This window comes from Cyprinus carpio, chromosome B3 (assembly GCF_018340385.1).
Source record: "Cyprinus carpio isolate SPL01 chromosome B3, ASM1834038v1, whole genome shotgun sequence".
Classification (NCBI taxonomy): domain Eukaryota; kingdom Metazoa; phylum Chordata; class Actinopteri; order Cypriniformes; family Cyprinidae; genus Cyprinus; species Cyprinus carpio.
In genome coordinates, this window is record NC_056599.1 from 11,935,613 (window position 1) to 11,950,911 (window position 15,299).

The 15,299-nt window shown below is 36.3% G+C and overlaps 2 protein-coding genes across 7 annotated transcripts in view; one reads left to right on the plus strand and one right to left on the minus strand.

The window, feature by feature from the left end:
- nprl3 (NPR3-like, GATOR1 complex subunit) lies at nt 1-14,433 on the plus strand. Of its 6 annotated transcripts, none has more exons than XM_042719714.1 (15): nt 2-719; nt 1,350-1,419; nt 2,644-2,682; nt 3,436-3,568; nt 4,778-4,852; nt 7,014-7,167; nt 7,254-7,335; nt 8,410-8,547; nt 8,927-9,083; nt 9,432-9,538; nt 9,704-9,833; nt 10,657-10,846; nt 10,939-11,131; nt 12,006-12,190; nt 12,324-14,433. In XM_042719714.1, exons 1-14 carry the CDS (start codon nt 524-526, stop codon nt 12,169-12,171), a joined length of 1,830 nt encoding a protein of 609 aa, XP_042575648.1. In that variant the 5' UTR covers nt 2-523; the 3' UTR covers nt 12,172-12,190; nt 12,324-14,433. The 6 variants fall into 6 exon arrangements, 4 of the variants coding, with proteins under 4 accessions (XP_042575649.1, XP_042575648.1, XP_042575647.1 ...); XR_006154166.1 differs by having other exon boundaries at nt 3-719; nt 12,006-12,615; nt 13,186-14,433; XR_006154167.1 differs by having other exon boundaries at nt 3-719; nt 12,006-12,282.
- LOC122136487 (DNA-3-methyladenine glycosylase-like) overlaps nt 12,069-15,299 on the minus strand; it is a 5,756-nt gene continuing 2,525 nt past the window's right edge. The window contains exons 2-3 of the mRNA XM_042719716.1: nt 13,853-14,057; nt 12,069-13,581 (exon numbers count right to left, since the gene is read on the minus strand). Coding sequence (XP_042575650.1) covers nt 13,163-13,581; nt 13,853-14,057 — 624 coding nt within the window. The 3' untranslated portion in view covers nt 12,069-13,162. The remainder of the gene's footprint in view (nt 13,582-13,852; nt 14,058-15,299) is intronic.

The following is a 15,299-nucleotide window of genomic DNA, read 5'->3' on the forward strand; positions in this document are numbered from 1 at the left end:
GGACATGCGGAACCCTTGCATCTAGACATTTGTATTTCTACGGCGCACGTAGTGTAACACCAAACACTGATCTGCTGCAATTCTGTATGTTTCAGTTAAGTATAACACTTATTTAGCGTTCATTGCTAAACTTAACTGTTAGATTAGTTGCACATATTCACATGGCGCCAGAAGGTGACTGATACCACTAACGTTATCTGGTTTGCATTAATGTTGTGCTTTTGGATAGCGAGAAGGTCATGAGCAATTTGTAATGCTGCTATTATCTCACTAATTCGTTTAGTTCAATTATTATATATTTTTTTCCATGTTATTTGAGATGCCGTTGAACAAATGCACCAGATGTTTTATACTCTTAGGGCTTAAATTATCATGCAGTGCCACACTTTAGTTGTCCACACTTGTCCAAACCTGTAAAGTAAATAGTACTTTGCACGTTTTTAGCTCCAGCTGCAAACTGAATTCGCTTGAGATCACACTTAAGAAATATACACTTATAATATATTTAAGAAAACGCATCAGGATGTACAAGCAGTGGTCTGTAGATATAAATGCAGATGCTAAGCAGATGTGGAAACAGTCTGAATCCAGCCTGCAACCAAATGGAGAAAAGACAAGCCCCATAAGTGTTATACTAGTTAGCTCTGGCAGCAGAGGAAATAAACTGCTCTTCCGATACCCGTTTCAGAGGGTATCTGAAAACACTTCATCAGCAACATGTGAGTGTTCCTGCTTCCTGTTCTTCTGTATGTAATTCTGGCCTCTGTACTGGAGACTAGCTGATATATACGTCTGTGTATGCGACCATGGACTACAAAACCAGTCGTAAGGGCTCATTTGAAATACGATTTCTATGGAAGTATGGTTCGTTAGGATACCACAATATTTGGCTGAGATACGACTATTTAAATATCTGGAATCTGAGGGTGCAAAAAAAAAAAATTCTAAATATTGAAAAAATCACAGTTAAAGTTGTCCAAATGAAGTTCTTAGCAATGCATATTACTCATCAAAATTTAAGTTTTGATATGTTTAGGGTAGGAAACTTACAAATATATCTTCATGGAACAAGATCTTTACTTAATATCCTAATGATTTTCGGCATAAAAGAAAAATCGATCATTTTGACCCATACAATGTATTGTTAGGTATTGCTACAAATATACATGTGCTACTTATGACTGCTTTTGTGCTCCAGGGTCACACATTTGAGTATCAACCAGACACGGTCACACTGCCATGACACATAGCAAAAACACTGTTTTGTATTTCCACTCTCAGTCATATCATTTTACACTACATACACAAAGAATTGTCCTTTTCAAGGTGTGTGTTTTCTTTCATCAAAGCAAAACAGCGGAGTCCGTATGTCTTGAATACTTCAGGTGACTCTATAGAGGACCAAGATGGTGATTCAAGGTATTACGCAAAGACAAGAATTAAGGGTTTAATTTTGCATTTGTACGTTCCTTTAGAAATATGCATGTTGTTGTAAATGATACTAGAGTTGTGTTTTCTTTGCATTCTGTTGTCTTCAGCATTTTCTGCATGCAGTAATCCCTGGTGGCATGTTAAGAGATCACCTGTGCCACCATTAGTTCTATGTCCTTTGTGCCATATGTTTTTGTGTTGCTTGATTTTAGATTGTTGTCTGGATACTATACATGGTCATTAGTGAATACTTAAAGGAATAGCTCAACCACAAATGTAAATGTGCTCACCCTCAGGCCATCCAAGATGAGTTTGATGCTTCATCAGAACATTTAGCATTACATCACTCGCTCACTAATGGATCCTCTGCAGTGAATGGGTGCCGTCAGAATGAGAGTCCAAACAGCAGATAAAAACATCACAAAAATCTGCAAGATTCCAGTCCCTCAATTAATGTCTTGTGAAGTGAAACGCTGTGTGTTTGTAACAAGCAAATCCATCATTAAGGTGTTTTAACTTTAAACCGTTGCTTCCAAACCAGTGATTCATATTTTTTTCTCCGGTAAAAAAAAAAAAAACAACAACACAAAACTTTTCTTTTGAATCAGGAGATAAATATGCACAAATTAAACATTTACAAACAAAAACAGTGCAAAACAGATGCCTTGATGGATTTGTGAAGTGAAAAACTGCCTGTTTGTAATAAACAAGACATTGACTGATGGACTGGAGTCATGATGATTATTGTGATGTTTTTATCAGCTGTTTGGACTCTCATTCTGACGGCACCCATTCACTGCAGAGGATCCATTGGTGTGCAAGTGATGTACAGCTAATGTTTTCCAAATCCATTCCTATAAAAACCATCTACATTTTGGATGGTCCTGGGTGAGTGCATTTTCAGCAAATGTTCATTTTTGGGTGAACTATACCTTTAAGAAACAATATATGTATGGCCTGATCCAGAAGAGAACTTAGTTAAAAGTAGATTACAATCTAAAATTTAAAATGCAAAAAAAAGTTGCCACAATTTATTGTTGGCGCCACATTTAAATATGTTACAAGAAAACAAACTTGCTGTCCTGGATGACCAATCTTAAATCTTAAAATTTGGTTTGTTTTTGTCACCCTTGTGTCATGCATCCTGCCGACTTGTCTGCTGCATTTTTCCTTTTTTTTTTCTTTCTTTCTTTATCCCTATTCCCATTTCAGAGAACAAACTCCACTAACTGATGAACAGTTGGTAGAAGGGTAAGACTGAACCACCTCTCCTTTCTCCAGAGCACCCCACCTTTGTTCACGCTTTCTCTCTGATAATTTGTCTGGCATGTATGTATATTTTTAGATCACATATGTATGCATTCAATGGCAAATGTAATCTGGGAAATTGTAAGTAATTGTGTGTTATTTATCAAACTTGGGTCACAGTAACAGATTTGAAAAAGGTTGCAATGTTATAATTTTGTTAAATTCTTTGAAATACATTATCCCATAATAATAAATCACGTGGGTTAATCTTGCAAACTAGAAATGTCATTCAGTCAAAAGCTGTATAGGTGGCGGGCCTGCATTAATACAATATTCATAAACTCAATACACTTAAAGAGCTGTTTTCCTTTCATTTTTCTTCCTCACAAAATAATTTCACCACTGAAAGCGATTAAATGTTTAATTCAGACCACTGATTTTGTACCGTGGGGCTTCTTGGGGTTTAATTTTCTCTAAGAAGCCTTGTCTGCCAGATTGATCCAGTCACCAAACATTCTCACATTTTAGAGGTTAGTGGTGTATTTAGATCAGGAAAAAAGTCCAGATCACCAAATCATTTGTCCAATCATCTTTCCCTTGTGAATCCTCTAGAAATATGGGTTAGAGTGTGTAATTCTCAGTGCTGAGTAGTGCTTGAAAGCCAATCAGACCCTCCACTTTAATGCACTGATTGTAGTTTCACTTGTTCTGTGATCACTGTCCTTTATTCTTTTTTTTTATTTCTCTCCCTTAAAAGTTTTCTGATATTATTCTTGCCACCATCCTGGCCACCAAATCTGATATGTGCGGCAAGAAGTTTGAACTAAAAATAGACAACGTGCGCTTCGTCGGACATCCAACCTTATTGCAGCCTCCACATACTACTCAGGTGAGACTAGCTAAATCTCTTTATGAAAGATGTCAGGCCAGTTAAAAGACAACAGACATATGATATCATTCAAAAGTTTGGGGTCTCTAAGATTTTGTAGTGTTTTTGTAAAACTGCATTTATTTGATAAAAAATACAGTGATGTTGTGGAATAATACTACAGTTTAAAATGACTCTTTTGTATTTTATTATGTTTTAAAATGTAATTTATGTAATTTATTCCTGTGATGCAAAGCTGAATTTTCACCATCATTAGTCCAGTCTTCAGTGTCACATGATCTTTCAGAAATCATTCTAATATGATGATCAAAAAACATATCTTATTATTATCGATGTTGTGGAAACCAAAATAGAAAGTACTAAAAAAGAGAATTTATTTGAAAAACAATGTTTTGTAACATTATAAATGTCTTTACTGGCACTTTTGCTCAATGTAGTACATCCTTGCTAATAAAAGTATTAATTATTTCTTCAAAAAAATAAAGAATAAATAAATAAAAACATACTGACCACAAACCTTTATGTTATCTTGCTGTTATTATATTGCATAGTCTGAGAGTGAAGGAAGTGATTTTGAACTGTGCAGTTTGGTAACCATTTATGTCTAAGTCATCAGGAGACTATGTGTGAGGTATGATGATATTGCCAATGCACCGGTGACTATCATGAACACGGGCTAAGAGCTCCACCTTCTGTTTGAGAGAAAATATATTAGGAGGAGTCCACTGTAGAAAGAAGGGCTCCTCCTGCAAACAAACACTTTGCATTTGTGGAACAGAAAATTTAACATGATTTAACAGCTAAGATTTATTATAAATAAAGTCAAGCTACAAGTAAATTCAGTATTGATTCAGATTATCAAAAGATCACTTTGTCTGTTATGTATGCTGCATCATAAAATGCATCATGATTAGTTATACTAACCTGCACAATGAAGGTATAATCTACATACACACACTCAAAAGTTCACATTTATTTTTCAAATGTAAAAAATACTTTGTAGTTTCTTAAAAGACTGTACTTTTTTATAATCTGAACTACAATATTCTTTATGCAACATTAAGTTAACTTACTGTTACGATACATAGTTAAAAGAAAGCAAAGCATTATTTATCATTGCTCATCATTACATGTGTCTCCTTGAAATACATGCTTAATAATAAAATGAGCTTAATCTAAATCCATTTATTAATTATGTTATTTCACCAGGTCTCCAAAACTGACCCCTCCCCCAAAAGAGAACTGCCCACCATGATCCTGTTCAGCGTCGTTTTTGCATTAAGGGTAAGAAAAAAATTTGTTTAAACTCTTAATGAACACAAACCTATGAATACTTTTCTATGTGCAAAGTTTATACATTAATATACTGTAATGAATTCAAGCGAAAAAAAATAAGACAAAAACACTGATACACTTAAAACTGTGTGACTGGCATTACATTAGATATAGAAAATATCAAACCAAGTTATTTTAAAGAAAGAGCACAAGCACAAATTTCCTACAAAATGTACAAGTTTGTTATACAGTAAGTTATATTGTACAAAACAACAGTATTTTGTTCTAAATTAAGGTGCAAAGTGTAGACTTTCATCAGTTAGTTTGCTCATGGTTTGTTTGATTGGTCATGATTTTTTTTATATATTGCAATAAAATATATGCATTTTAATGAATAAATTGACTTCATTGTCATTTGTCATTTAATATAGTATCATGAATTTAAGTTGAAATATTTTCCACATCACTGTTTGAGATACAGTGGCCAACAAAAATAAGCTAAACTTAAAATGTGTGATTAATCATGACATTAAATATATAAAATATCTAACCAAATGCAATTCATTTTAACGAAAAAAAAAAAAAAACAGTCACACATTTTCAGCAAAACATACAAGTTTGCAATGCAGTATAAAAACAATAGTACTTTGTTCTAAATTAAGGTGCAAAATCTACAGTATCTGAAGACTTTCATCATTTGGTTTGATCATGGTTTGACACATATTGTAATAAAATGTATACAATTATAATATTGACCTTATTGTCTAAATACTTTGTGGAAGCACTGTATAGTGAATCAGCTGTTTGTGAAGCTGTCTGAGGTCAAGAGTTTAGTTTTGGTTTCTCAGAAAGGGTGGGGATTGTGATAAGCCTCCAGTGTGCTGTCTATCAGGGAGACTGACAGGGAGGCGGGACTCTGTTCTCTGCACAATCAGACTGCACACGATCAGACCCACCCCTGTGCCACCATGACTCGACACGGCAGAGGCCTGAGTCAAAGCTTCAGCTGCAGAAAATGCAAACTCACACTCCTATCAGTTCTCAAGCATGCACACTCCCTTTCTCAGTACTCTCCCTCTGTCACTGTGCCCACCATTAATCGGCAAATTTACCATATGTGCACATTTGGTTCAAGAAAATTTTCAATAAAATATTAGGTTGTATTTTATCCTCCCTACACATTATGTAAAATAGTAATGCATTAAACTAATAATAACAATAATCCGTTATAATGCATTAAACATAAAGGCTCCAAGTAAAGTGTTACCAATATTTTTTTGTTTTAATACAGAAATTGTTTATCATAGAAGGGGTGTATTCAAGTCATGAATTACTGCATTTTTAATTTTGAAATAAATTAATAGACATGGACAAAAAGTAGCATGACTTCCATGACCCACTCATCAAATACTTACAAAATATCAATGTTTGACTGTTCAATAAATTCTATAATAAGATTATAAAAGATTATACTCTTATTTGTTTATATAAACTTCAGATTATAATAGTTCTTTATGTGTGTGTGTATATATATGTATATATATATATATATATATATATATATATATATATATATATATATATATATATATATATATATATATATATATATATATATATATATATATATATATATATATATATATATATAAATAATCATGTAACTGTGGTGCTTTGCACATGCACAATGGCTCCATATCTGAAAAGAAAATTTCAGGCATTGTGAAGTCAAACAAGACAAACAACAAAAATAAAAATAACTTCATTGTATTTTATTGTCAGTGACAAATAACTGTGTCCAGGAAAAGGAAATACAAATAGTACAGTAAGCAATGAGCTTATGTTAGATTTTTAAATTGTATTCATTCATATATTTATATTTATTTATCTCTAAGAAATAATAATAATATGCTAAACTTCCTAATGTTTCATATTTTTAAATAGTCTGTTTTATTATGATTTCAGGACAGTTTGACATTTTTTACTTTATGTCCCCCAGAAATATCAAAATGAATGTATATACAAATTAAAAACATGGTCATCATAGAAGAGGTGAATGCATTAATCATTGCATTTTTAATGTTGTGTAATGAATTAATAGTTAAGAGCAATAAATGAGTGCCACACTGAACAATATCCATCTTCCATCTGGATTTTCTGCCTTCTACAGGCCAATGCCGACGCCTCGGTCATCAACTGTATGCATAACCTGTCCCGTCGCATTGCCATTGCCCTGCAGCACGAGGAGCGCAGGTGCCAGTACCTCACCAGAGAGGCCAAGCTCATGCTGGCAGTGCAGGACGAGGTCACCACCATGACCGAGAGTGAGACATCTCTAGTGTTTGTCCTGCAAATACAGTTACTGAAGGTGCTACATCATTTTCACCGTGCTGTTTACCTGTCATTATAGCAGACGGCTCTCCACAATCACCGTTTCGCCAAATCCTTCCCAAGTGTAAATTAGCAAGAGACCTAAAAGAGGTCTATGACAGGTGAGTCGGTTTACATTGAACAACATTTACCCAAGCACTCCTGCCATCTGCGGTTAGAGGCTTTAACAATTTTGATTTTAGGGGTCTTTATGATTAGCAGTAGGGAATAGGTTAGTTAGGGCTGTAATGGTTTAGAAGGATTGTGTGATGTTTACCAAAAAAAAAAAAAAAAATCATATTTTCTGGGATTTTGTCAAAAACAATAATTAGATGATATTTTGCTTTTGTGATTGTACCTTGGCTGGGTTAGCTTTTCATATTCTGTGTGGCGTTCAGTTCACAGCAGCAACAAAAATGAACTTTTTCATACTCAATATTTGCCACATAAATGATTTTCAGGTGCAGCTTTACTTTTTTCCTAACCTTGTTAGATGTGTGCATCATCTTTCATATTAAATTCTTACAGTGAATCAATCAATTCTATTAGAATTACCAAGCAAATTAAATTCACATTAAGATGCATTTACAGTGCAGTTACAGTTGCAATAATAATATCTTGAGATTCATTTTTGTACAATAATATTTGGAATATTAAAATAATAAATGGTGTTTCAAATGGTCAATGGTTAATTCATTAAACTAATTCATTCAAACAGCTGATTCATTCAGGAACAAAGTAACTATTTATGAATGAATCAATGATTGAATCGTTCAAAATTGCTAATTCATTCAGGAATTAAACACCACATTGGTTTTTTTTTTTTTTTTTTTTTCAGATATGCTCAACAGTTCTGTTGCATCAGAACAGTTTTGAAAGTCATGTTTTTGTCCGTTTTTGCATAGTGTGACATTCTTGATAATTCCATCTTCCACATAGTTTAAACAACAATGATATTATCAAAAATATTGCACTCCCTTATGTCCTGTTTGGGCTAAATCGTGCAGCATGTAATGTTGTAGGGATTCCAGGATTGTGTTTCAGGATTGTTATTGATGCTTGAACTTAAATCATTAAGCATGAAACTCATGAACCTAAATGTAGCAGACAAACAGCTATTTGCTTTTGTTCATATTCTGCACTAAAAGAACAGCTCTTGTCACTTTTGTCATGATGATATTGTGTATTGTTTTCAGCCTCTGCACAACTGGAGTTGTTCGGCTTCACATTAATAACTGGCTTGAGGTCAGTTTCTGCCTGCCACACAAAATTCACCGTGTGGGAGGGAAACACATCCCACCAGAAGCTCTTGAGCGCAGCCTAAAGGCCATTCGGTGAGTTACAGCTTATATTCAGTTTATTTATCAAGCTGCGTTTAATTCATTAAGTTGCATCCAGTTATTTTTTGGACAAAGGAAATGGCTAATTTGCTTCATCCAGTGCTCTTCAGTTTGATCACACTGAATTATGGGATGCAGAATTCCTCAGTCTTGGCAAAAATAGTAGTAGGTTATCCATTTATTCTTTGTGCACAGTTTGTAGACTATTTACTCCAGCAAGTAAGTAGTAAGATATTGTAACCAGTAAGGTTATATGGTATTCTGAACACAGCCTTAGTCTCTCCTGCTTTTCTGCATGATCAAGTGCACTTGCTACTAAGACCAGAGTGTACTTTGAACTGCAAGTAGTGTTGTGATGCTGTGCCCCCTGCAGGCCGTATCACGCACTGCTGCTCCTGGACAATGAGAAGGCCTTACTAGCTCAGCTTCCTCTGGACTGCTCTCCTGCTCTGGTGCGGCTCATCAAAACCTGCTCAGCCGTCAAGAACCTGCAGCAGCTGGCTCAAGACGCTGACCTGGCTCTCCTACAGGTCAAAGACTAGATGCAGCCTTGCACTTTTATCAGCCCTGTCCTCCTCCTTGTTTGATGCATTGAAATTGATGCATTTGGTTTGACAAAAAGGAGTGGAGATTTACTCTTGGCAAAAAAATTATGCAGAGCTGGCATCCACAGGGTTAGAGAGTAAAATGAAAAGTTATACTACTAGTCACAGCATTGTATTTTGTTGTAATTAGTCTTATACTGCCACCTAGTGGACAGTTTTTTTTAGTTTTCACTTATTTTAAATCTCGTTTTGTCTCGAGTCCCCTTGGAGGATTGCTCAGGCCGCCTAGTGGTTGTACATAACTGATCCAAAATGTTACATTGCTTCCCGCAGGTCTTCCAGATAGCTGCACATTTGGTATACTGGGGTAAAGCTATCATTATCTATCCTCTCTGTGAGAACAACGTGTATATGCTGTCTCCCCATGCAAACATCTGCATGTAAGTATGTTCTTTAAAAAAAAAAAAAAATTAAACCTGTAAATTTGCATGCATTTGTTTGTTGTACAGACAATAAAATATTCAAAATATTTAACAAAAAAACTGTAATCCCTTCAAAAGTCTCCATGCAAACATTATTCATAATTTTGTGTTTCCCTCCCCCAGGTACTCTCCTCTGGCTGAGCAGTTTGCTCTCCAATTTCCAGGTCATGACCTGCCCTCCATGTTAGCAAAGTTCTCACTTCCTGTATCTCTGTCTGAGTTCAGGAATCCACTGGATGCCCCTGTGCATGAGGTAAGAGTCTAAGGCCATCTTTTCACTATCTATGACAAACATCAGATAGAAGTTATTCATTTCCAATGGAATGAAGTACAGGGGCAATTCTGAAGTTGTGCATAGGAGCATGCAGAATTAAAGATTCAATCTGAGCGTTAATTTTTGCGTCTTAACAATATGTGGCCAGATGTAATCCATTCTAATCAAAAGTATGAGACAAGTAAATAAGTACACTTAAACATGTTTTTATACATTTCTGTAAAACATTATGAAGAATTATGTATGAAAATTATATTAAGTAATAAAAATAATTATATAAATTATATATTAATTACATAAATGATATATATATATATATATATATATATATATATATATATATATATATATATATAATTGTATAATATAAATTAGAAAATAGAAATAATTATTTATAAATAAATAATTATATAAATAATAAAATCATTTTATAATTATTTGCATTGAATAGTCCTAGAAAACCTACATTTTTTCCTTCAGATATATATTGGCGATCATTTGTTTTGTGTGGATATATTCATAAATTCACTGTTTTACCATGGTGAATAAACAGAGTAATGGATGCTTTGCAAACAGTTTGAAAGCTCTGTGCAACTGCCACTAGACAGCGAAATGCAGCAATGATATGTGAATGTTAAAAGATGTGCAAAGGTGACATTAGAGTAGTGTTTGAGATGTTAGCAAATATTTGCTGAAAAGTAAGATGTTTATTCATTTGGATTTGATTTTATCTCAGTCAGGGTTTGTTTGAAGAGCATTGTCAGTTAACCCCTGGTTGTCGATGCTGTAACTATCTGAGCAGGCCCAGCTCATTCAGATGGTGGTCTGGATGCTCCAGCACCGGCTGCTGTTTCAGCTCCACACGTATGTCTGTCTGCTGGTCCCACCCATTGAGGAGGAGCCTGGTCTTCGGGAGGAGGAGCCACCCCTAGTCACACGTGTTACAGGCCGGAGTCTGAGCACACCCAGCGCCCTCAGTTTCGGCTCTCCTAGTATGTAACCCACTCAGCTCCAACTTAGCACTTAAAAGATACTCTTGTGATCAAATAAAGTCTCAGTAGTTTCTCTCATATTACCTCTGCAGCAAGTAGCGATGACATGACCCTCACGAGTCCCAGTATGGATAACTCAAGCGCTGAGCTCCAGACTGGAGGAGACTCTCCTCTCAATAAAAGAATGACAGAAACGCTTCTGGCCAGTCTGACCGAACATGAGCGGCAGACCATCCTCCGTGTCCCAGCAGCACAGAACCCAGAGGACCTGCGCTTGTTTGCCAGGTGACGGAGTGTCATTTATAGCTAGTTTTCACAATCTCAAACCTAGTTTTGTACAGAACAGTGGGTAGGTTTACATGCACTAATTTTTGTAAATCGGGATGAATTCACTGCAGCTTTCAGCAGATATTTAGTAAATATTCAGTCTCATCTACTGACCAGTTTTTAAAGGGGTAGTTCACCCAAAAATGAAAATTCTGTCATTAATTACTCACCCTCATGTCGTTCCAAACCCGTAAGACCTTCCTTCATCTTCAGAGCACAAATTAAGATATTTCTGATGAAATTTGAGAGCTCTCTGACTTTGCATAGACAACAACGCAACTGAAACATTCAAGGCCCAGAAACATAGTCCATGTGACATCAGCGGTTAAACCATAATTTTATGAAGCTATAAAAAAACTAAAATAACTTTATTCATGCAGGGTCAGAAAGCTCACGGATTTCATCAAAAATATCTTAATTTGTGTTCCGAAGATGAACAAAGGTCTTATGGGTTTGGAGCGAGATGAGGGTGTGTAATTAATTACAGAATCTTCATTTTTGGGTGAGCTATCCCTTTAAGATGTGAGGCATACAGACAGAATAAAGATATATGAAAGAGACATGCCTAAATTAACATAGGCACGTTCATAAGATGTATAATGTATCAAAATATACATGTAACAGCCCTGTGCATATGCACAAAGTATTTTTGAATCTGATTGAGAAAATAGTTAGATTCAAGTGTTTGCATGTTTAATTTTTTTTTTCAATAATCCCTAATAATCAAAATTTCATTCGGATTGAGCTCAGTCAGATCGCTCTGGCTCTTTGGTCTGATTATGAACAGATTATTTGGGTGTGTGTAAATTAGCATCTTGTTGTCTTTCTTTAGGCTGCTGCATTATTTCAGAGGCCATCATCACCTGGAAGAGATCATGTACAATGAGAACATGCGTCGCTCGCAGCTGAAAACTTTATTCGATAAGTTTCGCAGTGTCTTAGTGATAACCAACCACGAGGACCCCATCATCTCTCTGTTCCAGACTCCACCAGACTAAATGGATCATTCAGCTTACTGTGAGTTTGATGATGGTGTGACGTGATTGCTTATCATCAGTGGCTAAAGCAAAATGCTAACAACCTGCTGAGTTTCATAAGTGGATTATGAAGTAAGTCTCACATAATCTATTGTATATAGCTGTACTGACAGGCATAAAATGGATCGCTTAAGCAAGCATCTCCTATTTGGAGATTGCTCCCTGATGTCATAAATCATCTCCTCAAGCAAACAAGACCCAAAACACATGCCATGATGGTAATTCCAGACCATAAGACCGCATGCCATTGAGACTGAGTGTGGAGAAACAGAGAAAGAGAAAAGGGGGTTGCAATTACCTTGAAGTGCAAATGGTTTTCCAAACATCTGTAAAATCAATACAGCACCAGGAATTACAGGAATATGCAATAAAAAAACATGCTGTTACAAGACTCAAACTCAAAAGGTTAGTTGACTCAAAAATGACAATTATTTACCCACTCTTGTAACATGCCACCCGTGTGACTTTCTTCCAGTAATTGTCCTGCTCTTTTTGTTCACAATACAGTGAAAATAATTAGTCACCAGGGGTTTTCAAGCTCCAAAATGGACAAAACGAGCACAGTAGCAGATTGGTTATATTCTTCTCAATAGGAAAGCTTTGTGAGGAAAGATGAGAAGATTATTGGTGAATGATGACTTAAACTTCCCATTTTTTGTTGCGTTAGAAGACTTACAGAGAATATAGAGAACAAGTCATTTTTAGATGACTTTTAGAGTGCTTTTCACCTTTTTTTAATTTATTTTTTTAACCTTGACAGTCCCTAGTCAGCATTAACTAGAATTATATGGATAAGAGCAGCTTGGACATTCTGCTAAACATATCCTTTGGTGTTCAACAGAGTAAAAAAAAAAAATCACACACATTTAGAGCAACATGATAGTGAGTAAATGATTCATTTTTGAGCATACAAACTTTTAAAAGAGTGATTCCATGACTAAACAACATTTCATCAGGCTGTCCTTTCCATCTCAGTGTTATGAAGATCAGTGGAGGATTGCATCTGGCGCTCTGCGTCTCTGTTTAGCACGCTCACACACGGGTGTCCTCTCAAGTAGAAGCGAAGCGGTTTGGTTGCCCATTCGCCATGAGACTCGACTCCTATCCGGGGCGCTGACACCATCTCTCCAGCAAAAACAGTCTCTCGTTCTGGGTCCCTCTCCAGCCACACCTCAGTATCAGTGGCCAGATCCCTGCGGTCGAAGCAGCGCTGTATATCTAGTGCTTGGCAAAGCTTGGACGGGCCATTGCAGAGCTCTTTTTCTTTAAGGATTTTGGCTCCTGCCTTGCGTTTGGCTGCTCGCAGGCCCCTCATGACGTCCTGACCGCTCAGAGGCTCCAGCGAGCGCAAAAGCACCGCCGCTCCCTCCCCTGCACACACATATAGTAGTTAGTGCGGCTCCATGCCGTCTCCTTCCTGTTGGCTTGTGTCTGTGTGCGTTCGCTCCAACCTTTCTCTAGGTTTATGTAATGTGCCAAATTGACCTATAATGAGAAGCAAAGCAGCAGCAAAACAAAACCCTTGTTGCTTGTGTAACTATCGGTGAGGGATCTGTGGTTACAGCCTTCCGGCTCCATCTCCTGTGAAGCGCTATTCCTGATATGTGCATGTGGTCAATTACAGCGTTTTTTGGAGCCTCACCTTGGCTGGAGACGTTCATGCAGAGGTAGATGCCGTAGATGGGATAGACGTAGATGGTCCCAGGCTTCATGAACATGGCAGTGTTTCTCTCGGTGCGTTTTCCTCCTGCTGAGTGGGATGCTTTGTCCTCCCCACCCAAATATGCTTCGGTTTCCACAACCCTTCCTCTGAGCTCAGTGCCATCAGTTAGCTTCCTCACCAACACCTAATTGACACAGAAACCAGATGTCACACTCTTTGCAAAACTTCCCACACCCTGAGGCTGTACAGGCATCTTACATCCAGCAGGTGGTGCAAATGTATGGATAAATTATATTGGCTGAGAATCATTAGACAACAAATGTTAGGAGCTAGTGGTGCTTACTAATGAGATCTCAGATCCTGTGGTTAATAAGGAGTAAAGATGTGCTACTGTTTTTCTAGGTTATTGGATTAATGATTGTTTTTGTCAGTTGATAAATCAGGCAAAAAATTGCATACACTACTGTTCTAATGTTTGGGGTCGATAAGATTTATTTGATCGTAAAAACAGTAATTTTACGATATATTATTGCAATTAAAAAGAACTGTTTTCTATGTTATTCAATTTTAAAATGTAATTTATTCCTGTGAAGTAAAACTGAATGTTCAGCATTATTACTCCAGTCTTCAGTGTCACATGATCCTTCAGAAATCATTCTAATATGCTGATTTGCTGAACAAGAAACATTTCTTCTTATTAATGTTGGAAACAATTGTGCTGCTTAGTATTTTTGTGAAAAACCTGATACATTTTTCAGGATTCTTTGTTGAATAGAAAATTTAAAAGAAGAGCATTTATTTCTAATAGAAATATTTTGTAACATTATACGTTTTTACTATCACCATTAATTTATTTTCAAATGAACTGCAGCAACTTTTATTATAATTTTAGCAAAAATATTTTAACAAAACTCTTTTCCTGTTTACTTGTAATAATATTCGCAAAACTTCCACTAAAACAAATTTATGTAGTTAACCAACTCGCACAAACATGGGGGAAAAAAAAAAAAAAAACATAAGAGGAAATAGCATCATGTGACAGTTCAGAACAGAATGCAGATGGGTCCCATCCTGGCTCTAAAGTCTTTGTTTATTCAAAGTGGGTTCATCTGGTCCACTTAACCATTAAACGGCTGCTTAAAAGGCGCTAAAAGATGCTACAGCCAGTCGTGCAGGGAGCTTGAGCGAACACAAGGCCGCTGTGAACCGTGTTTGTGTAATGAGCTCAACAGAGTGTGAAAGCCACAAGTGTCACCTTCTCCGGGCTTGCTGCAGACTGTCACGCTGGATGAGTGCTTGGTCACACCAAACAACCTATTATGAGTCAAAACCGGATGCCCTTCAAACATGATAATGGGTTTTCATGCTTCTCATTACACCCTTTCTATTTACACACTGGTAAACTGAAAACAAACAAGGGCATATT